Below are 23,465 nucleotides of genomic sequence, written 5' to 3' on the forward strand. Positions count from 1 at the left end.
GGAAATTGTTCTGCAATGTAACATGTCTTTCCATGATCTCTCCCAATGTATGCTGTCTTAAAGGGATACGTCAGGATTTTGGAAATGAAGCCCTTTGTCTACTTCTCCAGTGTCAGATGAACTTGTGGATACAATTTGTCTCTACGTGCAGTTTAAAGGAAGTTGCTAACTAGCGTTAGCACAATTGCTAACTAGCGTTAGCGCAATGACTTGAAGTCTATGGTAACTGCTAGCATTTGCTCGAGAAACTACCTCTAACCTTCTTTATACTAGATGAAGAGACATAAAAATTGTATATATGAGTTCATCTGACTCTGGGGAAGCAGATAAAGGGCTTAATTGCCAGAGGTGGAAAAAGTACTCAATGTCATACTGTAGTAAAAGTAAAGATACCTTAATAGAATACGACTCAAGTGAAAGTCACCCGGTAAAATACTACTTGAGTAAAAGTCTAAAAGTATCTGATTTTAAATGTACAGTGGTGGAAAATTACTCAAAATGTCATACTTGAGTAAAAATTAAAAGTAAATGATATACATCAAAATCCTGATATTACTCAAACCAGATGGCACGACTTTCTTTTTAATTTATTTGTATTTTTACGGATAGCCAGGGGCACTCTCCAACACTCAGACATCATTTACAAATGCAGTATTTGTGTTTCGTGAGTCCGCCAGATCAGAGGCTGTAGGGATGACAACGTGTTGACAGGTGTGTGAATTTGACCATATTGCTGTCATGCCTGAGCATGCGAAATGTAACGGCTACTTTTGGTTGTCAGGAAATATGTATGTGAGAAAAAAAAGTACATATTTTCCTAAGGAGTAAAAGTAAAAGTTGTCAAAAAAAAATATAAATCGTAAAGTACAAATACCCCAAAAATGACTGAAGTAGTACTTCAATGTATTTTTTTACTTAGTTACTTTACACCACTGTTCCAAAGTGTCCCTTTAATCTAACATACAGTAGCATGTCATAACAGACGTCATAAACAGTTAGGACCAACTGCTGCCAGCTGCAGGTGCCAGACAGACGAAGACAGACAGACTTTGCCATCTTTCCCCTTAGTCTCATTAGCTCTGTGTCAGCTAGGAGCCTTTCTGCATCTAGCGATGGCCCTATCGTCCCCTGCAGTTCCTCCCACACCTATAAAGATAGTCATACAGTCAGATGTTCTTTCTGAGAGATGTGCTCAGATAACCCTTTGCATAAAAAACCCACTAATACAGTTGGCACGCTACGTTAACATGTAATATATTGTAAACAGTATAATATAGTTATATACAGTATATTTAACATGCTCGTCAAACATCTCATTCCAAAATCAAGGGCATTAATAATCTCCGCTTTGCTGCTAGAACAGCCTCAATGCACAGGGGGCATTGTCATGCTGAAATAGGAAAGTGCTTTCCGCAAACTGTTGCCACAATGTTGGAAGCACAGACTTGTCTAGAGTGTATGCTGTAGTACTAAGATTTCCCTTCACTGGAACTAAGGGGCCTAGCCCGAACCATGAAAAACAGCCACAGACCATTATTCCTCCTCCACCAGACTTTACAGTTGGCACTATGCATTCGGACAGGTAGCGTTCCCCTAGCATCCTTCAAACCCAGATTTGTCCGACGGACTGCCAGATGGTGAAGTGTGTTTTATCACTCCAGTGAAGAAGTTTCCACTGTTGGTTAGTATAGCCCATAGCTTGGATAGTATAGCCCATAGCTTGGTTAGTATAGCCCATAGCTTGGTTAGTATAGCCCATAGCTTTGTTAGTATAGCCCATAGCTTGGTTAGTATAGCCCGTAGCTTGGATAGTATAGCCCATAGCTTGGATAGTATAGCCCATAGCTTGGATAGTATAGCCCATAGCTTGGATAGTATAGCCCATAGCTTGGATAGTATAGCCCATAGCTTGGATAGTATAGCCCATAGCTTGGATAGTATAGCCCATAGCTTGGTTAGTATAGCCCATAGCTTGGATAGTATAGCCCATAGCTTGGTTAGTATAGCCCATAGCTTGGATAGTGTAGCCCATAGTTTATGTCCTAGTCCCATCTACAGGGTGGTTCCTAAACTTTTTATAGTCCCGTACCCCTCAAACATTCAACCTCCAGCTGTGTACCCCCTCTAGCACCAGGGTCAGCGCACTCTCAAATATTGTTTTTTGCGATCATTGTAAGCCTGCCACACACACACACTATATGATACATTTATTAAACATAAGAATGAGTGTGAGTTTTTGTCACAACCCGGCTCATGGGAAGTGACAAAGAGCTCTTATAGGACCAGGGACAAATAATAATATAATAATAATCAATACTTTTGTCCTTTATTTAACCAGCTTACATATAAAACCTTGTGTTCATCGAAAAGTGAGAATAACTCACCACAGGTTAATGAGAAGGGTGTGCTTGAAAGGATGCACATAACTCTGCAATGTTGGGTTGTATTGGAGAGAGTCTCAGTCTTAAATCATTTTCCACACACAGTCTGTGCCTGTATTTAGTTTACATGCTAGTGAGGGCCGAGAATCCACTCTCACATAGGTATGTGGTTGCAAAGAGCATCAGTGTCTTAACAGCGAGATTTGCTAAGGCAGGATACGCTGAGCGCAGCCAAATCGAGAAATCTGTCAGTGGCTTCTGATTAAATTAAATTTTCACAGAACCGCTTGTTGCAATTTTGATGAGGCTGTCTTGTTCAAATAATCGGTAAGTGGACTGGAGGCAGGGCATGAAAGGGATAATGAATCCAGTTGTTTGTGTCATCCGTTTCGGAGAAGTACCTGTGTAATTGCGCACCCAACTCACTCAGGTGCTTTGCTATATCACATTTGATATGGTCCGTAAGCTTGAGTTCATTTGCACACAAAAAAATCAGACAATGATGGAAAGACCTGTGTGTTGTCCTTGTTAATGCAGACAGAGAAGATCTCCAACTTCTTAATCATAGCCTCAATTTTGTCCCACACATTGAATATAGTTGCAGAGAGTCCCTGTAATCCTAGATTCAGATCATTCAGGCGAGAAAAAACATCACCCAGACAGGCCAGTCGTGTGGAAACTCGTCATCATGAAAGCAGTCAGACAAGTGAAAATTATGCTCAGTAAAGAAAACTTTAAGCTTGTCTCTCAATTTAAAAAAATGTGTCAATACTTTGCCCCTTGATAACCAGCGCACTTCTGTATGTTGTAAAAGCGTTACTTGGTCACTGCCCATATCATTGTATAGTGCAGAAAATACCCAACAGTTCAGAGGCCGTGCTTTAACAAAGTGAACCATTTTCACTGTAGTGTCCAAAACGTCTTTCAAGCTGTCAGGCATTCCCTTGGCAGCAAGAGCCTCTTAGTGGATGCTGCAGTGTACGCAAGTAGCGTCAGGAGCAAATGCTGGCACGCGCGTAACCACTCCACTATGTCTCCCTGTCATGACTTTTGCGCCATCAGTACAGATACCAACACATCTTGACCAAAGTCCATTTATCACAAAGCTGTCCAGTACTTTAAAAATATAATCTCCTGTTATCCTGGTTTCCAGTGATTTGCAGAAGAGGATGTCTTCCTTAATTGACCCCCCCATAAACGTAACGGACATATACTAGGAGCTGTGCCAGGCCCGCCACGTCTGTTGACTCATCCAGCTGTAACGCAGAGTTCACTGGCTTGTATGTGAAGCAGTAATTGTTTCAGAACATCTCCTGCCATGTCACTGATGCGTCGTGAAACAGTGTTGTTTGATGAAGTCATTGTCTGTATAGTTTTTTGGGCCTTTTCCCCCAACGTTGTCCCAGCCATAATCGGGGCAGCAGGAAGAATTAAGTCCTCCTCAATAGTATGGGGCTTGCCTGTCCTAGCCACTCAGTAGTTCAACATATAAGACGCTTCTAGCCCCTTCTTATTAATGGTATCTGTTGCTTTTATACATGTCTTACTACTCGAAAGTCATCTTAATTCTCTCTCAAAAAACTCCTTTGGCTTATTTTTCAAATTGGCATGTTTTGTTTCTAAATGTCTGCACAAGAGTTAAAGTTTCATCGAGTTTCATTGAGTTGCGAGATGGTGCTTTTGCACATATAACATACTGTGGCTGAGGAAAGGCACTACTCCCAATATAAGTGAACCCCAAATCAATGTAGTTCTTATCATATTTGCGCCTCTTCGATGGTCCAATGTCCCTGTCTGTAGTTAGACGCTTTCCCGGGTAAGGGGGCAGTAGCTTGGTGCTTTCCCGGGTAAGGGGGCAGTAGCTTGGTGCTTTCCCGGGTAAGGGGGCAGTAGCTCTTCGACTGCATCAGATTCACAACTGTCAGTGTCCGTGCTAGCTGGGCTAACAACAAATGTAGAATTACTGATGCTAGCATTGGATGTGCTCATGGAAGCAGAACAACTTGTGTTGTCGACAGGTGCAGGTGTAGTACTGCTGGTGGTAGTAGTACTACCAGTAGAGCTGATGTGTCTCTATGGATGCAGGCCTTACTTTTTTTTAACCATTAATACATTTTCGAGCAAACGGAATGAGCAGCAGCTATGTTTGGCTACATACAGCCCGTTAGTGGAATTCTCGCGATAGAGTAACGGTTAATGTGATTGGATGTTAATTATTTGACTAGACTACCTGTATTTGACATTGTGTTGTTATTTTGCTGAACACTAGAGGGTTTAATAAACATTTTGGGCAGTGAAGCAAGGCTAGTCAAGCGAGGGCAAAAAAAACTCACCCAAATGTAAAGCCCTGTTGGAAAATCGAAATGGACTGTTTAAAAATGTGAAGAAAAATAAATACATAATAATAATTGATTTGAAATTTTTAAAAAGTGTGTCGGGGTACACGTACCCCAGTTTGGGAATACCTGAGGTAGACAATACAGTTGAATAGACACAGATACGAACAAAGGGAAGTCAATTTTTCCACACGTCTAATCCTATGATAATAGGAAATTATTTTAGTATCTGCATAATGTAGGCTAACAAATGAATTGTAATGCATAGCTTGTTACAGACCTGCAAACACCTGTGAGCATAGGCAAGTCTTCACTGAAAAACTATACAGTTAACAAACATCATATTCCTGTCTTTTATACATCTATTTTTTAAATGTGTTACTGGCCCAACACTCTAACCTCTGGGTTACATACCGCCCCTATACAGAATACACACGGATCTAGAAAAACTGTGACTCATATGAATGAATATATTAATGTAAATATATACCTTTCCATCAAATTATCTTTGCTGTGTTGTCTGAGCAATAGGACTTCACCAAGGTAAGATTCACATTCTGTAGCGAGGTGCGTAATTGGCGGCAGAGAAGTCAGGAGCAGGAGAGCAGAACTGGGTGATACCCGGAGATTTATTAAGCAAAACCAACGGCATCCAGAACAACAAGATAAATAGGCACAAAAATAACCCGTCGTGCGCTCACTGGGAACGTGCCCAAGCACTACAATAAACAATCCCACACAAAGACATGGGAGGAACAGAGGGTTAAATACACAACAAGTCATTTAGGGAATTGAAACCAGGTGTGGACAAAACACATGGAAAATTAAAAGTGGATCGATGATGGCTAGAAGATTGGCGACGCCGACCTCCGAGCGCCACCCGAACAAGGAGAGGACCTGACTTCGGCGGAAGTCGTGACACATTGGCTACTGTACATATACGGTGGGGTCCGAAATGATCCTTGATTAAGTTGAGCATTAATGACTGTATAAAATAAGTAATACAAATTAATTAATAGAAATACTGAGCTATATTATATGCAAAACAAAATAGGAATGTCTTGGGGGTATGATCTTTTGACTCTACATTTATCTAATCAATATACACATTCTATTCAGGATTATCCGTAATCATGGTAGCATCCACATTAATGTAGAAGTGTTTATAAACATATTCTATTCTTATTTATAATAAAAGTGACTCCAAAATGACACAACACATTATTTACCATTCATTTCTTTTGGGCACAAAATAATCACAAAATAACACAACCAAAACTAACTGCAAATGCAACCAACAAGTTTGTGGAGTCACACGCTGTCACGCCCTGGTCTAAGTATTTTGTGTTTTTCTTCATGTATTGGGTCAGGCCAGGGTGTGGCATGGAGTTTTTGTATTGTGGTGTGTTTTGTCTTGGGGTTTTGGTGTGTATGTATTTGGGATTGTAGCTAGTGGGGTTATCTAGCAAAGTCTAGAGCTGTCTGGAGTGGTTCTCAATTAGAGGCAGGTGCTTATCGTTGTCTCTGATTGGGAACCATATTTAGGCAGCCATATTCTTTGAGTTTGTCGTGGGTGATTGTCCTTAGTGTCCTTGTTCCTGTCTCTATGTTAGTTTACACTAGTATAGGCTGTTTCGGTTTTCATTAAGTTTGTTGTTTTGTAGTGCATTTGTATTGATTTGAGTTTTACGTTTTCATTAAACATGGATCGCAATCTACACGCTGCGTTTTGGTCCGACTCTCCTTCACCACACTTAGAAAACCATTAAACACGCTTGATGTAGTCATTACGTGCTAGGAATATGGGACCAAATACTAATCTTTTGACTACTTTATAAGAATATTTAGGGGTGTGAATATTGACCCCTACCTTTACAAAAATATACTTGTTTAACAAAATATCTTTCTCTGAGCAATTAGTGTTATTATAAAACAATATAAGGTTTTACAATATAGCTCAATATTTTAATTATTTATTTTATAGTTATTATTGCTCATATTTATCAAGCCACACACAACACACACTCCTTGCCACTCAATAGACTGCTGTTGACATTAATCTATAATGGCTTGGATGATTCAGTTGACATGCAGATGAAACCGATCCCCCCGGAGACTGAGTCAGTGTGTCACAGCGTGTGTGTGTGTGCATCTATGCAACGACCAGGACATAGTCCAGAAAACCATGGCTGCCGCAGTGTGTGTGAAGCGTTGCTAGGTGATGATGATGATGATGCATGAAGCTCAGATGGCTGCTCTATTGGCTGTAATGTCATTACATGTGAGCTGTCTGACCCTGTATCACACACTCATTTTTACCTTAAGCCAAATGGGTTACGAGAGCACATCGTTTACCACGCCTTGCTAATTGTGACGCTAAATGCTAACAACACCACTAGCTCACTCGATGATGCGACACTGCTCTCGGGAATTTAGCAAATCGCTTGGTAAGGGAAGGCTGTTCTCTGAGATGTTTTCCCATGCCTAGCCATCCATCTCTCTCCCATGTACCTCGTTTTGTGCCTCAAAGGTTTTCCCATAAATTACGTAGTGCCATGTACAGGCCTGCAGCGAACGCCCCCGCATCATTACCTTCTAATGAGAATGGCCCCTCTCTATCGTTCTGTCTTTCTCTCTCCCTCTCGGATCCTAGACAGACTTTAATCGAGGATCCTCACTGCTTACAGCCTATTAGGCTATGTTTACCCAGACAGCCCAATTCTAATCTTTCTTCCACTAATTGGTCTTCGACCAATCACATCAGATATTTTAACCTCAGATATGTTTCCGATCTGATTGATCATTTGAAATGTTTCACACACCTCTTCCTTTTAATTCCTAGTTTTCCTTCAGCCACTCCTGTATTCATTTTATCTCTGTGATGTAGTCATTGGGCAGTGTGTAAAAATCGTTTTCGGGTTGGACCATTTTAGTGGGGATATTTTGACTGCAGGGAGGATGGGATTTAGGAGGGCAATAAACTAACTGGCAGCAAAAGACTTGCTGGTTGGATGACTTTTTAACGCTCTCACACCGTCTATCCATCATTTTCATTTGAAGAAGTGCACAAGATGGAGGGAAGGATTTTGGCTGGGAGATGTGTGCCTCCACTTCTCAACATGGCTGCTTGGTGGGGAGTCGACACATTCTGGGTCAGAGAGAAGAAGTACATGTCCTCAGAAGATGGCAGCAGTAGCTTGCTTTCTAAAACATGGTGGGACACTGGATATCTCTGTCTCGTTCATTTGAATTGTAAAGTAGTTGACCTCCTCTGCCAAAACGGTTATATTGTGTCCCAGGGCTTCGTCACGTGAGAAAATGGCTGTGTTTTCTGTTCAGTTCTGTTCAGGCTCCCTGTCACCTGTCTCCAGAACTGACTGTCATGTTCACCTGTCTCCTGAACTGACTGTCATATTCACCTGTCTCCAGAACTGACTGTCATGTTCACCTGTCTCCTGAACTGACTGTCATATTCACCTGTCTCCAGAACTGACTGTCATGTTCACCTGTCTCCTGAACTGACTGTCATATTCACCTGTCTCCAGAACTGACTGTCATGTTCACCTGTCTCCTGAACTGACTGTCATGTTCACCTGTCTCCAGAACTGACTGTCATATTCACCTGTCTCCTGAACTGCCTGTCATATTCACCTGTCTCCTGAACTGACTGTCATATTCACCTGTCTCCTGAACTGACTGTCATATTCACCTGTCTCCTGAACTGACTGTCATATTCACCTGTCTCCTGAACTGACTGTCATATTCACCTGTCTCCTGAACTGACTGTTACATTCAGACACTCCATATCAGATCATAAAGATAATGTTTCCTTGTAACTATCAACTCACACACCCCGACCTTTGAAGTCACCAGTTTGCCATACACCCTTAGAAAAAAGGGTTCCAAAGGGGTTCTTCAGCTGTTCCCATAGGAGAACCCTTTTTTGGTTCCAGGTAGAACCCTTTTTGGTTCCAGGTAGAACCCTCTGTGGAAAGGGTTCTACCTAGAACCAAAAAGGGTTCTTCAAAGGGTTCTCCAATGGGGACAGCCAAATAACCCTTTTAAGTTCTATGAGTATACAGTGAGCTACTGTACTATTGTCAGTTGCAGTCAGTTTGACGTGGAAAGACGACTCCTTTTACATCATGATCAATGATCTTCCGGGTTTTGTTTGATCGAAGAGTCTAACTGGATAACGGATACAGCAACAGTAAGTATGACAGCAGTCCTATGCATCCCGAAGCTTGAATCTATCGATTGGGTCATCGTCCCGTTTCAATACGCTGTCGTCACTCTCCATAAGATATAACAGGAATGCCCAGATTCCTCCTTTTGTCTTACTGGGGGACCAACCAGGGTTGCATTCATTAGGCACGAAATGGAAGAAAACAAACTCAAACAGGGAAGGACTACTTGTTTTCGTTTGCAAAATGTTTTTCTACAATGTTCCCTAATGAATAGGATCCAGCCAAGCGGAGGTCCGGTGGAGAGTGAGAGAGATGCCCTGCTGTGTTCTGTCATTGCGGGACTTATGGATTCAGCTTAATCTATAAGCCTCCTCTCTCTCCTCACCCTCACATCTCAGCAGTGTCCTGCAACAGAAACCTCGGATGCAGAGATTATGGAGGCTTGTTGTCTATCGATTGGCTGATGCAACAACTAAAAGTGAGATATAGATGGGACAGTGAAAGAGAGGGGGTGATGATGAGAGAGAGGGGGAGATGAGGAGAGAGGGGGAGATGGGGAGAGAGAGGGGGAGATGAGGAGAGAGAAAGAGAGAGAGAGAGAGAGAGAGAGAGAGAGAGAGAGAGAGAGAGAGAGAGAGAGAGAGGCACGCACGCACGAGCGAGCACACACACAGAAAACCGATAGGCACAGAAATAGCTCAGGCCCTGTCGCAAACTGTCAGGATGCTTGCAAGACTTCAGGACTGGTGGTGCCTAGGGGATCACTAATCTGAATAGAACTGAGAGTGGAACGACCATGCCCCAGAAAACCCCCCACAGCCTAACAACCTATCACATGCCCTCCTTTAGTCTCAGCCCCTCAAAGCCTTATCTGGCTTGACTGCAGTTCACTTCACACACCACTATACTTAGTATCGTTTTATGTCTTCAATTATGTATCTGACCCATATGTTGTGGATGAGGCCTGGGCTAACCCCCTATCCGGGGCTGATGGGACAGGATTTGGAGCGGTTCACGCCAGGTGGTTTGCTACATTGTGTGTTTCTCTCTCATATTGGACCTCTGGTGAATGGTGTTCGCCCCCGAGGCACATCTGTTCAGCGCAGCTAATCCACAAAGGCCTTTCTCGCCCCCTGGTTAATGCTCCCACTGGACAAACTACTTAGTTGGTAGGGACACGCTCAATAGCAACAATGGGGCTATCGTGCTAGCTAGGCTACAGCTCCAGTGGGCGGATGATCGTAAAGCTACGGGGCTATAACGCTAGCTAGGCTACGTCTCCAGTGGGCGGATGATCGTAAAGCTACGGGGCTGGAGCGCTAGCTAGGCTACATCTCCAGTGGGTGGATGATCGTAACGCTACGGGGCTATAGCGCTAGCTAGGCTACGTCTCCAGTGGGCGGGTGATCGTAAAGCTACGGGGCTATAGCGCTAGCTAGGCTACGTCTCCAGTGGGCGGGTGATCGTAAAGCTACGGGGCTATAGCGCTAGCTAGGCTACGTCTCCACACACACTGCTCCGCCCCCTGTAACTCAAGCAGTACAGTTCCTCCTCCCCGCTGTTAGATTTACTAGAAGTTTGCATGCTGTTCTGTTAGGTCAAATGCAGTCAGCAGGTTGTTCCAAACAAGAACGATGCTGCTCTCCACTTTGCTTCTTAATATAAATCATACGATTTCTAGGATTCCAACAGTTTACCCAAGTGTTCTGATCTATATTGTGAGTGAAATCGCAATATTTGGTTTAAAAAATTATATTTAGATTTTTTTGCTTATATCGTGCAGGGCTAACAGGAGTGCGTGCGTCTTTAACTGTAAATCTGGTCTTAACTTCGTAGCTCCAGATCTAGGATTAGCTTTACCTCCCTAAATAATAGCCTCAAACTGCCAGGGCCAACCATGCAAAACTGGGACCAATGACATTGGAAGCCTAGGTGAGATGACCAATGGGCCGGTGTGGTGGCCTTGATAGAAAAACCAATGGGCCGGTGTGGTGGCCTTGATGGAAAAACCAATGGGCCGGTGTGGTGGCCTTGATGGAAAAACCCATTGGGCCGGTGTGGTGGCCTTGATGGAAAAATCAATGGGCCGGTGTGGTGGCCTTGATGGAAAAACTAATGGGCCGGTGTGGTGGCCTTGATGGAAAAACCAATGGGCCGGTGCGATGTTAGAAATGCAGATTTGTGGTTCCAATCCGCCTCTGTCCTGCTCTAATAAAGCCTGTGTCCAGGGAGACGCTATACTCTCACTGTGAAGGAATGTGGGAAATGCTTGCACAACCTCCCCAGTGTTGCAACATTAGCAGCTTCACTGTTGGAGGGAAATCTCAGTAAGACTTGCCTGGGAGTTAGATCAGTCAGAATGGTGGCAAAAGTCGAATTTATGGTGTTTCATTAGCTGTTTATCTTCGGCGTGAACTTTTAGCAACTCTGTGTGTGTGTTTATGTTAGATAAACAATATGTGAGAGTGTACAGTAGGTATATACCTATTAGCAGTACACACCCACAGATATTAGCAGTCCAGAACAAAACTACCACCGCACAGGTCATTGACACCATAAGGCACCTCCGCCTCCTCCACTCTGCTCCGAGCCTCAGAAGCTCAGCACCTAGTCTAAAAATAGACACTGATGTTTATATTTAGGTGGAAATGTATTCAGTGCAAATGATGGTGACGGTGTCAAACCCACAGCTAGTTCTGCCATCGTGTGGTTGAGTTGGGTAACTTCACCCTGGTGATAGAGGTCTTCACGTGTCCAACAGACCTGAATTTCCGAGCTCCGACAGAGGACCTGAGCAGGTCAGGGTTCTAAATTCTGACTCTTGTCTCGGATCTAGGTCAGGTCTGATATACAGTGCTTTCAGAGAGTATTCATACTCCTTGACTTATTTCACATTTTGTTGTTTTACAGCCTGAATTTAACATGCAATTAAAATTGATACAGCGATTCGACCCAATTGGACCTGTCCTCTATTCATGTACCTTGTGTACCTTGTGTATATTGGTTCCTTGACCTAGACCATGTTTTTTTGCAAAGATGGAGGCCTTTTTCATTGAAGTAAAAGGAAAGTTAGAGGAGAAAGAGTGTAGTGAAAAGAAGCCGACAAAGGGGAATGTCCTCGGGGACAAGTTTTGTAGTGGACAAAGATGAGGGGAACGTTGGCGCGGTCAAATGGACTGTGTGCATCTCACTATTCCACTTTGATATATTTTGTATTTATTTTCATATTAGTTATCATTTGTTTTATCATCATAATAATAATTGTATATCATTATTATCATTATTGTGTATCATTTTTTTATTTTTTTTATTTCACTTTTATTTAACCAGGTAACCAGTTGAGAACAAGTTCTCATTTACAACTGTGACCTGGCCAAGATAAAGCAAAGCAGTGCGACACATACAACAGTTACACATGGGATAAACAAACGTACAGTCAATAACACAATAAGAAAAGTACATGTACAGTGTGTGCCAATGTAGTAAGATTAGGGAGATAAGGCAATAAATAGGCCATAGAGGTGAAATAATTAATTAATCATTACAATTTAGCATTAACAACGAGTGATAGATGTGAAGATGATGATGTGCAAGTAGAGATACTATGTGCAAAAGAGCAAAACAATAAATAACAGTATGGGGATGAGGTAGTTGGGTATGCTATTTACAGATGGGCTGTGTACAGGTACAGTGTTTGGTATGCTGCTCTGACAGCTGATGCTTAAAGTTAGAGAGGGAGAAATAAGTCTCCAGCTTTAGTGATTTTTGCATTTCGTTCCAGTCATTGGCAGCAGAGAACTGGAAGGAACGGCAGCCAAAGGAGGTGTTGGCTTTGGGGATGACCAGTGAAATATACCTGCTGGAGAGCGTGCTATGGGTGGGTGCTGCTATGGTGACCAGTGAGCAAAGGCGGGGCTTTACCTAGCAAAGACTTATAGATGACCTGGAGCCAGTGGGTTTGGCGACGAATATGTAGCAAGGGCCAGCCAACGAGAGCATACAGGTCGCAGTAGTGGGTAGTATATGGGGCTTTGGTGACAAAACGGATGGCACTGTGATAGACTACATCCAATTTGCTGAGTAGAGTGCTGGAGACTATTTTGTAAATGACATCGCCGAAGTCAAAGATTGGTAGGATAGTCAGTTTTATGAGGGTATGTTTGGCAGCATGCGTGAAGGATGCTTTGTTGCGAAATAGGAAGCCGATTCTAGATTTTATTTTGCATTGGAGATGCTTAATGTGAGTCTGGAAGGAGAGTTTACAGTCTAACCAGATACCTACAGTAGGTATTTGTAGTTGTCCATCCAGAGTAGTGATGCTAGTGGGGCGGGCAGGTGTGGGAAGCAATCGGTTGAAGAGCATGCATTTAGTTTTACTAGCATTTAAAAGCAGTTGGAGGCCATGAAAGGAGTGTTGTATGGCATTGAAGCTTGTTTGGAGGTTTGTAAACACAGTGTTCAAAGAAGGGCCAGATGTTTACGGAATGGTGTCGTCTGCGTAGAGGTGGATCAGAGAATCACCAGCAGCAAGAGCGACATCATTGATATATACAGAGAAAAGAGTCGGCCCGAGAATTGAACCCTGTGGTACCCACATAGAGACTGCCAGAGGTCCGGGACAACAGGTCCTCCGATTTGACACATCGAACTCTATCAGAGAAGTAGTTGGAGAACCAGGCGAGGCAGTCATTTGAGAATCCAAGGCTATTGAGTCTGCCGATAAGAATGTGGTGATTGACAGAGTCGAAAGCCTTGACCAGGTTGATGAAGACTGCTGCACAGTACTGTCTTTTATTGATGGCGGTTATGATATCATTTAGGACATTGAGCGTGGCTGAGGTGCACCCATGACCAGCTCGGAAACCAGATTGCATAGTGGAGAAGGTACGGTGGGATTCAAAATGGTCGGTGATCTGTTTGTTAACTTGGCTTTCGAAGATTTCAGAAAGGCAGGGCAGGATGGATATATGTCTATAGCAGTTTGGGTCTAGAGTGTCTCCCCCTTTGAAGAGGGGGATGACCACGGCAGCTTTCCAATTTTTGGGGATCTCAGATGATACAAAAGAGAGGTTGAACAGGCTAGTAATAGGGGTTGCAACAATTTTGGTGGATAATTTTGGAAAGAGAGGATCCAGATTTTCTAGCCCAGCTGATTTGTATGGATCCCGATTTTGCAGCTCTTTCCGAACGTCAGCTGTCTGGGTTTGGGTGAAGGAGAAGCGGGTGTGGGGCTTGGGCAAGTTTCTGTGGGGGGTGCAGAGCTGTTGGCCGGGGTAGGGGTAGCCAGGTGGAAACATGGCCAGACGATTATTGTAGATTTATTGGTGTTGACAGTTTTTACAGTGTCCCAAAACGTTTTGGAATCAGTGCTACAGGATGCAAATTTCTGTTTGAAAAAGCTAGCCTTTGCTTTCCTAACTGACTATGTATATTTGTTCCTGACTTCCTTGAAAAGTGCCAGTGGCTAAGTGTGCTCTTCACAGATGAATCCCGGTTTCAACTGTCCCGGACAGATGGCAGACAGTGTGTATGGCGTTGTGCGGGATTGCTGATGTTAACGTTGTGAACAGAGTGCCCCATGGTGGCAGTTGGGTTATGGTATGGTCAGGCATAAGTGATGAACATGAAGTGATGGCGGTGGATGAAAGGCTCTTTCAATGGGCCTCAGGATCTCTGCATTCAAATTGCCATCGATAAAATTAAAACGTGTTCATTGTCTGTAACTTGTAACAGTCAATCGTACACGTCGATCCAGAGCATTCCAAACATGCTCAATGAACATGTTTTAATGTTATCGATGGCAATTTGAATGCAGAGATCCTGAGGCCCATTGAAAGAGCCTTTCATCCACCGCCATCACTTCATGTTCATCACTTATGCCTGACCATACCATAACCCAACTGCCACCATGGGGCACTCTGTTACAGACAATGAACACGTTTTAATTTTATCGATGGCAATTTGAATGCAGAGATCCTGAGGCCCATTGAAAGAGCCTTTCATCCACCGCCATCACTTCATGTTTCAACATAATAATGCACAGCCCCATGTCGCAAGGATTTGTACACAATTGTTGGAAGCTGAAAATGTCCCAGTTATTCCATGGCCTGCATACTCACCAGACATGTCACACATTGAGCATGTTTGGAATGCTCTGGATCGACGTGTACTTCAGCATGTTCCAGTTCCCGACAATATACAGCGACTTCGCACAGCCATTGAAGAGGAGTTGGACAACATTCCACAGCCTGATCAACTCTATGCAAAGGAGAAGTTTCGCACTGCATGAGGCAGATAGTGGTCACACCAGATACGGACTGGTTTTCTAATCCACACCCCTACCTTTTTAAATTGGCCAACAGATGTGTATCTGTATACCCAGTCATGTGAAATCCATAGACTAGGACCTAATGAATGTAATTCAATTGACTGATTTCCTTATGTAAACTGTAACTCAGTAAAATCTTTGAAATTGTTGCATGTTGCGAGTTATATTTTTGTTTTCTGTATATATATCACTCATTTATTGATTGCGATGTCAGGAGGTTTCTTTCTCTCTCTCTTTATTCATTTGTTCGAAAATATATTTATGCATATCGGGTTGAGTGGGAAAGCCATGGATACATTTGGGAATGGAAAGACCTCTAGACTGTATCACTGTGGTGGCTCCTCTATGGAAAGCCCCATTTGATATTCTCAGTTATGTACAGATTAGCTTAAATAAAACAGCTGGCTAAATCCAAGGGGAATGAGAGCTGCTCATTAGGACTGTTATATACAGTGTTACGTTTTAGACATCATATCCAAAGACTAGGTAGTAGGGAAGTACTGGGCTACTATTGGGCATGCCTGGAGTGCGGAGGAGGAAGCTGGTGCTGTATGTGTGTGTGGAGGGAGGGAGGGACAGACAGAGGGAGAAAGAGAGAGACAAGAGACTGCTGCTGAGTAGCAGCCTCGAGGGAGTGGGGAAGGAGGGAGGGAGTGGGGATGAGGGAGGGAGTGGGGATGAGGGATAGAGTGGGGAGGAGGGAGGGGGGATGAGGGAGGAGGAATAGAAGGTAAGGAGGGAAGAGAGAATGCTATCATGAGAACCCTCTGTTTACATGACTGTAAACAGAGGGAGCGGGTGACTCTGCTACCGCCAGATAAAGGAGGGATGCTGCTAACACTCCTCTTCTACCTGCGAGTGAAAGGTAGGAGGAGAATGGAATGGGTTCTATAATACACTAACTTAAGGTTGGTTGTTCATGTCCCTGAACAATGGTTAACAATAGGATATGGGGACGATAAGTTGATCCTAGATCTGTGTCGACGGCAACTTCTAACCGGAGCTGATGGACACTGTACAGAACTAAATCTGTGTGAGACAGACGGACAGGCAGGGTGCATGTGTGTTGACATGGGGATAGTAGTTTGGTTGTCTAGCGGGATCTCTGTGTGAAATGCAGTTGTGAGTGGGTTTATGTGGGTGTTTTACATACAGAAAGATACAGAAAATGTGTGTTTTTGCATCCGTGGAACCTCCGTACGGGTCCCTCGCAACAGTTCTTCTTTTAAATCATTTAAGATTTGATGTACAAGAGAACAGATTTTCAGCCTGTCCTTAGAAGAAAATGTTCTCTAGAGGACAACGTTCTCTATTCTCTAGTCTAGTTGTTCTGACTTCCATTGTCTTGCTAGAAATGGACTATCTAGAGTTGTTAAATACTGTTTGTTCCTAGAGTCATGGACGTCAAGGTAGCGTCAGTATAATGACATTGTTAGCTGACGGAGTGACTCCAATACGGTTTGTGTGTTTGTAGTCTATTGTGTACAATATTTTACTTATCAATCAACATAATCACCTTACACATGAAACTCCCCCCCACATCCTAAACATTTCCGTCTCATTTCCCTCATATTCTGTCTCATTTCAACCCATATTACAATCACAAATCAAGTCTGGATTAGACGTCTTTACCCAGTGCGGTGACGCTCTCCTGCTGCTGAGAACATTTCCTGTTTTCTGTCAGCTCTGACAGTCTCTGCCTCCCTCCCAGCAGTGGTCTAGGCCACAGAGACTTGGGATGGTAATCAGTGTAACCTATTTACAGTCCTCACGTCCCCATCCATCTCCACTGACAAGTAGATACCAGACCAATCTGGCTAAACTCAGTCTATCTGCTTTATGTTATCCTCTATTGTCCTGATGGATGTCATGGTGGTGGGGGCTGATGGATGTCATGGTGGTGGGGGCTGATGGATGTCACGGTGGTGGGGGCTGATGGATGTCACGGTGGTGGGGGCTGATGGATGTCACGGTGGTGGGGGCTGATGGATGTCATGGTGGTGGGGGCTGATGGATGTCACGGTGGTGGGGGCTGATGGATGTCACAGTGGTGAGGGCTGATGGATGTCACGGTGGTGAGGGCTGATGGATGTCATGGTGGTGAGGGCTGATGTATGGCATGGTGGTGGGGGCTGATGGATGTCATGGTGGTGGGGGCTGATGGATGTCATGGTGGTGGGGGCTGATGGATGTCACGGTGGTGGGGGCTGATGGATGTCACGTGGTGGGGGCTGATGGATGTCACGGTGGTGGGGGCTGATGGATGTCATGGTGGTGGGGGCTGATGGATGTCACGGTGGTGGGGGCTGATGGATGTCACGGTGGTGGGGGCTGATGGATGTCACGGTGGTGGGGGCTGATGGATGTCATGGTGGTGAGGGCTGATGGATGTCATGGTGGTGAGGGCTGATGGATGTCATGGTGGTGAGGGCTGATGTATGGCATGGTGGTGGGGGCTGATGGATGCCATGGTGGTGAGGGCTGATGGATGTCATGGTGGTGAGGGCTGATGGATGTCATGGTGGTGGGGGGCGGATGGATGTGGATGTCATGGTGGTGGCGGCGGATGGATGTCATGGTGGTGGGGCTGATGGATGTCATGGTGGTGGGGGCGGATGGATGTCATGGTGGTGGGGGCTGATGGATGTCATGGTGGTGGGGGCTGATGGATGTCATGGTGGTGGGGGCTGATGGATGTCATGGTGGTGAGGGCTGATGTATGGCACGGTGGTGGGGGCTGATGGATGTCATGGTGGTGGGGGCTGATGGATGTCACGGTGGTGGGGGCTGATGGATGTCACGGTGGTGGGGGCTGATGGATGTCATGGTGGTGGGGGCTGATGGATGTCATGGTGGTGGGGGCTGATGGATGTCATGGTGGTGAGGGCTGATGGATGTCATGGTGGTGGGGGCTGATGGATGTCATGGTGGTGGGGGCTGATGGATGTCATGGTGGTGAGGGCTGATGGATGTCATGGTGGTGGGGGCTGATGGATGTCATGGTGGTGGGGGCTGATGGATGTCATGGTGGTGGGGGCTGATGGATGTCATGGTGGTGAGGGCTGATGTATGGCACGGTGGTGGGGGCTGATGGATGTCATGGTGGTGGGGGCTGATGGATGTCACGGTGGTGGGGGCTGATGGATGTCACGGTGGTGGGGGGCTGATGGATGTCACGGTGGTGGGGGCTGATGGATGTCATGGTGGTGGGGGCTGATGGATGTCATGGTGGTGAGGGCTGATGGATGTCATGGTGGTGGGGGCTGATGGATGTCATGGTGGTGGGGGCTGATGGATGTCATGGTGGTGAGGGCTGATGGATGTCATGGTGGTGGGGGCTGATGGATGTCATGGTGGTGGGGGCTGATGGATGTCATGGTGGTGGGGGCTGATGGATGTCATGGTGGTGGGGGCTGATGGATGTCATGGTGGTGAGGCTGATGTATGGCATGGTGGTGGGGGCTGATGGATGTCATGGTGGTGGGGGCTGATGGATGTCACGGTGGTGGGGGCTGATGGATGTCACGGCGGTGGGGGCTGATGGATGTCACGGTGGTGGGGGCTGATGGATGTCACGGTGGTGGGGGCTGATGGATGTCACGGTGGTGGGGGCTGATGGATGTCATGGTGGTGGGGGCTGATGGATGTCACGGTGGTGGGGGCTGATGGATGTCACAGTGGTGAGGGCTGATGGATGTCATGGTGGTGAGGGCTGATGGATGTCATGGTGGTGAGGGCTGATGGATGTCACGGTGGGGGGGGCTGATGGATGTCATGGTGGTGAGGGCTGATGGATATCATGGTGGGTGAGGGCTGATGGATGTCATGGTGGTGAGGGCTGATGTATGGCATGGTGGTGGGGGCTGATGGATGCCATGGTGGTGAGGGCTGATGGATGTCATGGTGGTGAGGGCTGATGGATGTCATGGTGGTGGGGGGCGGATGGATGTGGATGTCATGGTGGTGGCGGCGGATGGATGTCATGGTGGTGGGGGCTGATGGATGTCATGGTGGTGGGGGCGGATGGATGTCATGGTGGTGGGGGCTGATGGATGTCATGGTGGTGGGGGCTGATGGATGTCATGGTGGTGGGGGCTGATGGATGTCATGGTGGTGAGGGCTGATGTATGGCACGGTGGTGGGGGCTGATGGATGTCATGGTGGTGGGGGCTGATGGATGTCACGGTGGTGGGGGCTGATGGATGTCACGGTGGTGGGGGCTGATGGATGTCATGGTGGTGGGGGCTGATGGATGTCATGGTGGTGGGGGCTGATGGATGTCATGGTGGTGAGGGCTGATGGATATCATGGTGGTGGGGGCTGATGGATGTCATGGTGGTGGGGGCTGATGGATGTCATGGTGGTGAGGGCTGATGGATGTCATGGTGGTGGGGGCTGATGGATGTCATGGTGGTGGGGGCTGATGGATGTCATGGTGGGTGGGGGCTGATGGATGTCATGGTGGTGAGGGCTGATGTATGGCACGGTGGTGGGGGCTGATGGATGTCATGGTGGTGGGGGCTGATGGATATCACGGTGGGTGGGGGCTGATGGATGTCACGGTGGTGGGGGCTGATGGATGTCACGGTGGTGGGGGCTGATGGATGTCATGGTGGTGGGGGCTGATGGATGTCACGGTGGTGAGGGCTGATGGATGTCATGGTGGTGAGGGCTGATGGATGTCATGGTGGTGGGGGCTGATGGATGTCATGGTGGTGGGGGCTGATGGATGTCATGGTGGTGGGGGCTGATGGATGTCATGGTGGTGGGGGCTGATGGATGTCATGGTGGTGAGGGCTGATGTATGGCATGGTGGTGGGGGCTGATGGATGTCATGGTGGTGGGGGGCTGATGGATGTCACGGTGGTGGGGGCTGATGGATGTCACGGCGGTGGGGGCTGATGGATGTCACGGTGGTGGGGGCTGATGGATGTCACGGTGGTGGGGGCTGATGGATGTCACGGTGGTGGGGGGCTGATGGATGTCACGGTGGTGGGGGGCTGATGGATGTCATGGTGGTGGGGGCTGATGGATGTCACGGTGGTGGGGGCTGATGGATGTCACAGTGGTGAGGGCTGATGGATGTCATGGTGGTGAGGGCTGATGGATGTCATGGTGGTGAGGGCTGATGGATGTCATGGTGGTGAGGGCTGATGTATGGCATGGTGGTGGGGGCTGATGGATGTCATGGTGGTGGGGGCTGATGGATGTCACGGTGGTGGGGGCTGATGGATGTCACGGTGGTGGGGGCTGATGGATGTCATGGTGGTGGGGGCTGATGGATGTCACGGTGGTGGGGGCTGATGGATGTCATGGTGGTGGGGGCTGATGGATGTCACGGTGGTGGGGGCTGATGGATGTCACGGTGGTGAGGGCTGATGGATGTCATGGTGGTGAGGGCTGATGGATGTCATGGTGGTGAGGGCTGATGTATGGCATGGTGGTGGGGGCTGATGGATGCCATGGTGGTGAGGGCTGATGGATGTCATGGTGGTGAGGGCTGATGGATGTCATGGTGGTGGGGGCAGATGGATGTGGATGTCATGGTGGTGGCGGCGGATGGATGTCATGGTGGTGGGGGCTGATGGATGTCATGGTGGTGGGGGCTGATGGATGTCACGGTGGTGGGGGCTGATGGATGTCATGGTGGTGGGGGCGGATGGATGTCATGGTGGTGGGGGCTGATGGATGTCATGGTGGTGGGGGCTGATGGATGTCATGGTGGTGAGGGCTGATGGATGTCATGGTGGTGGGGGCGGATGGATGTGGATGTCATGGTGGTGGCGGCGGATGGATGTCATGGTGGTGGGGGCTGATGGATGTCATGGTGGTGGGGGCGGATGGATGTCATGGTGGTGGGGGGCTGATGGATGTCATGGTGGTGGGGGGCTGATGGATGTCATGGTGGTGGGGGCTGATGGATGTCATGGTGGGGTGGGGGCAGATGGATGTCATGGTGGTGGGGGCTGATGGATGTCATGGGTGGTGGGGGCTGATGGATGTCATGGTGGTGAGGGCTGATGGATGTCATGGGTGGTGGGGGCGGATGGATGTGGATGTCATGGTGGGTGGCGGCGGATGGATGTCATGGTGGTGGGGGCTGATGGATGTCATGGTGGTGGGGGCGGATGGATGTCATGGTGGTGGGGGCTGATGGATGTCATGGTGGTGAGGGCTGATGGATGTCATGGTGGTGGGGGGCTGATGGATGTCATGGTGGTGGGGGCTGATGGATGTGGATATCATGGTGGTGGGGGCTGATGGATGTCATGGTGGTGGGGGCTGATGGATGTCATGGCGGTGGGGACTGATGGATGTCATGGGGGTGGGGGCTGATGGATGTCATGGTTGTGGGGCCTGATGTGGTTTCAGAAAGAAGTAGAATGGTTGGATTTGTTATATTTTTTATAGAGGAAGCTAGTGTATATTGGGTAGTTACTTTTGAAGCTGCCATCTGGACATTGTATTTAGATCCCTGTCTGTACACAGAATGTGATAAAGCCTTGTTCTAGTGGGAGCCTAGGCCTATTTGATAAATCCTTGTTCTAATGGGAGTCTAGGCTAATGTAATAGAGCCTTGTTCTAGTGGTTGCATAGGCCTATGTGATAAAGCCTTGTTCTAGTGGGAGCCTAGGTCTGTGTGATAAAGCCTTGTTCTAATGGAAGCCTAGGTCTGTGTGATAAAGCCTTGTTCTAATGGGAGCCTGGGTCTGTGTGATAAAGCCTTGTTCTAATGGAAGCCTAGGCCGATGTGATAAAGCCTTGTTCTAATGGAAGCCTAGGTCTGTGTGATAAAGCCTTGTTCTAGTGGGAGCCTGGGTCTGTGTGATAAAGCCTTGTTCTAATGGAAGCCTAGGCCTATGTGATAACGCCTTGTTCTAATGGAAGCCTAGGCCTATGTGATAAAGCCTTGTTCTAATGGGAGCCTAGGTCTGTGTGATAAAGCCTTGTTCTAATGGAAGCCTAGGCATAGGGAAGGAAAACATGCTGCTATAGTGAATCAGTTCATTTTAGGACACACACACATTCGGTTAAGCTCCTGACCTTACTATTAAAAGATCTATGCTTACTATATAGTTATGTATTTTTCCTATAAAGAAGAAGGTCTAGTAAGTATGTAAATAAGTGGGCAGTAGCTGACTGGCCTGGACCCATATTCATAAAGCATTTGCAGAATAGGAGTGCTGATCTAGGATCAAGTACCCCTGTCCATGTGATCTTATTAACCTCTTATTTAAATGAATGAACTGATCCTAGATCAGCACTCTAAGACACTTAATGAATACGTGCACAGGGCTAGATGATGGATAAGCGGCGAGGTCACCAAGCGGTGAGGTTGTGAAACAGAAACAGTTAGAGTGATGAGTGATGATGATGATGATAGCACACTGCTCTATTCTAGTCTGGGAGTGTCATTGATGACTCTAGTAAGCAGGGCTAGTTTCATCCAGGACAGTCATTATTACATAGACACTGCAGCAGTAGCCCCCGTTGTAAGGCAAAGGTACCCAGATAATTGGAGGGAGGAAGGGAGAGAGGAGAGACTATATATGGAGAAAAGAGAGAGAGAGTATATATGGAGGAACAGAGAGAGAGAGAGAGAGAGTATATATGGAGGAAGCAGAGAGAGAGAGGAGAGAGAGTATATATGTAGGAAAAGAGGAGAGAGAGAGGAGAGTATATATGGAGGAAAAGAGAGAGAGAGAGAGAGAGAGAGAGAGAGTGTATATGGAGGACAAAATAGAGAGTTTATGGAGAGAGAGAGAGAGAGTATATATGGAGGACAAAAGAGAGAGAGAGAGAGAGTATATATGGAGGACAAAAGAGAGAGAGAGAGAGAGAGTATATATGGAGGACAAAAGAGAGAGAGAGAGAGAGAGAAGAGAGAGGACAAAGACAGAGAGAGAGAGAGAGAGTGTATATGGAAGACAAAAGAGAGAGAGAGAGAGAGAGAGTATATATGGAGGACAAAAGAGAGAGAGAGAGAGTGTATATGGAGGACAAAGAGAGAGAGAGAGAGTGTATATGGAGGACAAAAGAGAGAGAGAGAGAGAGAGAGAGAGTGTATATGGAGGACAAAAGAGAGAGAGAGAGAGAGAGAGAGTGTATATGGAGGACAAAGAGAGAGAGAGAGAGTGTAAATGGAGGACAAAAGAGAGAGAGAGAGGAGAGAGAGAGAGTGTATATGGAGGACAAAAGAGAGAGAGAGAGAGAGAGAGAGAGAGAGAGAGAG

At 46.5% G+C, this 23,465-nt stretch overlaps 1 protein-coding gene across 2 annotated transcripts in view; it reads left to right on the forward strand.

Moving 5' to 3' along the window:
- The window catches only part of LOC109878875 (protein kinase C zeta type-like), a 153,409-nt gene that overhangs the window by 26,262 nt on the left and 103,682 nt on the right, over nucleotides 1-23,465 (forward strand). The window contains exon 1 of one of the 2 annotated variants that reach the window (XM_031794726.1): nucleotides 15,942-16,097. The exons of the other annotated variant lie outside the window; for it this stretch is intronic. Within the exon in view, the coding sequence (XP_031650586.1) occupies nucleotides 15,989-16,097 (109 nt within the window). The 5' untranslated portion in view covers nucleotides 15,942-15,988. Of the gene's footprint in view, nucleotides 1-15,941; nucleotides 16,098-23,465 lie in introns of those variants that run through there. 2 annotated transcript variants of the gene reach the window in all.

This window comes from Oncorhynchus kisutch, linkage group LG17, assembly GCF_002021735.2.
Source record: "Oncorhynchus kisutch isolate 150728-3 linkage group LG17, Okis_V2, whole genome shotgun sequence".
Taxonomy (NCBI): domain Eukaryota; kingdom Metazoa; phylum Chordata; class Actinopteri; order Salmoniformes; family Salmonidae; genus Oncorhynchus; species Oncorhynchus kisutch.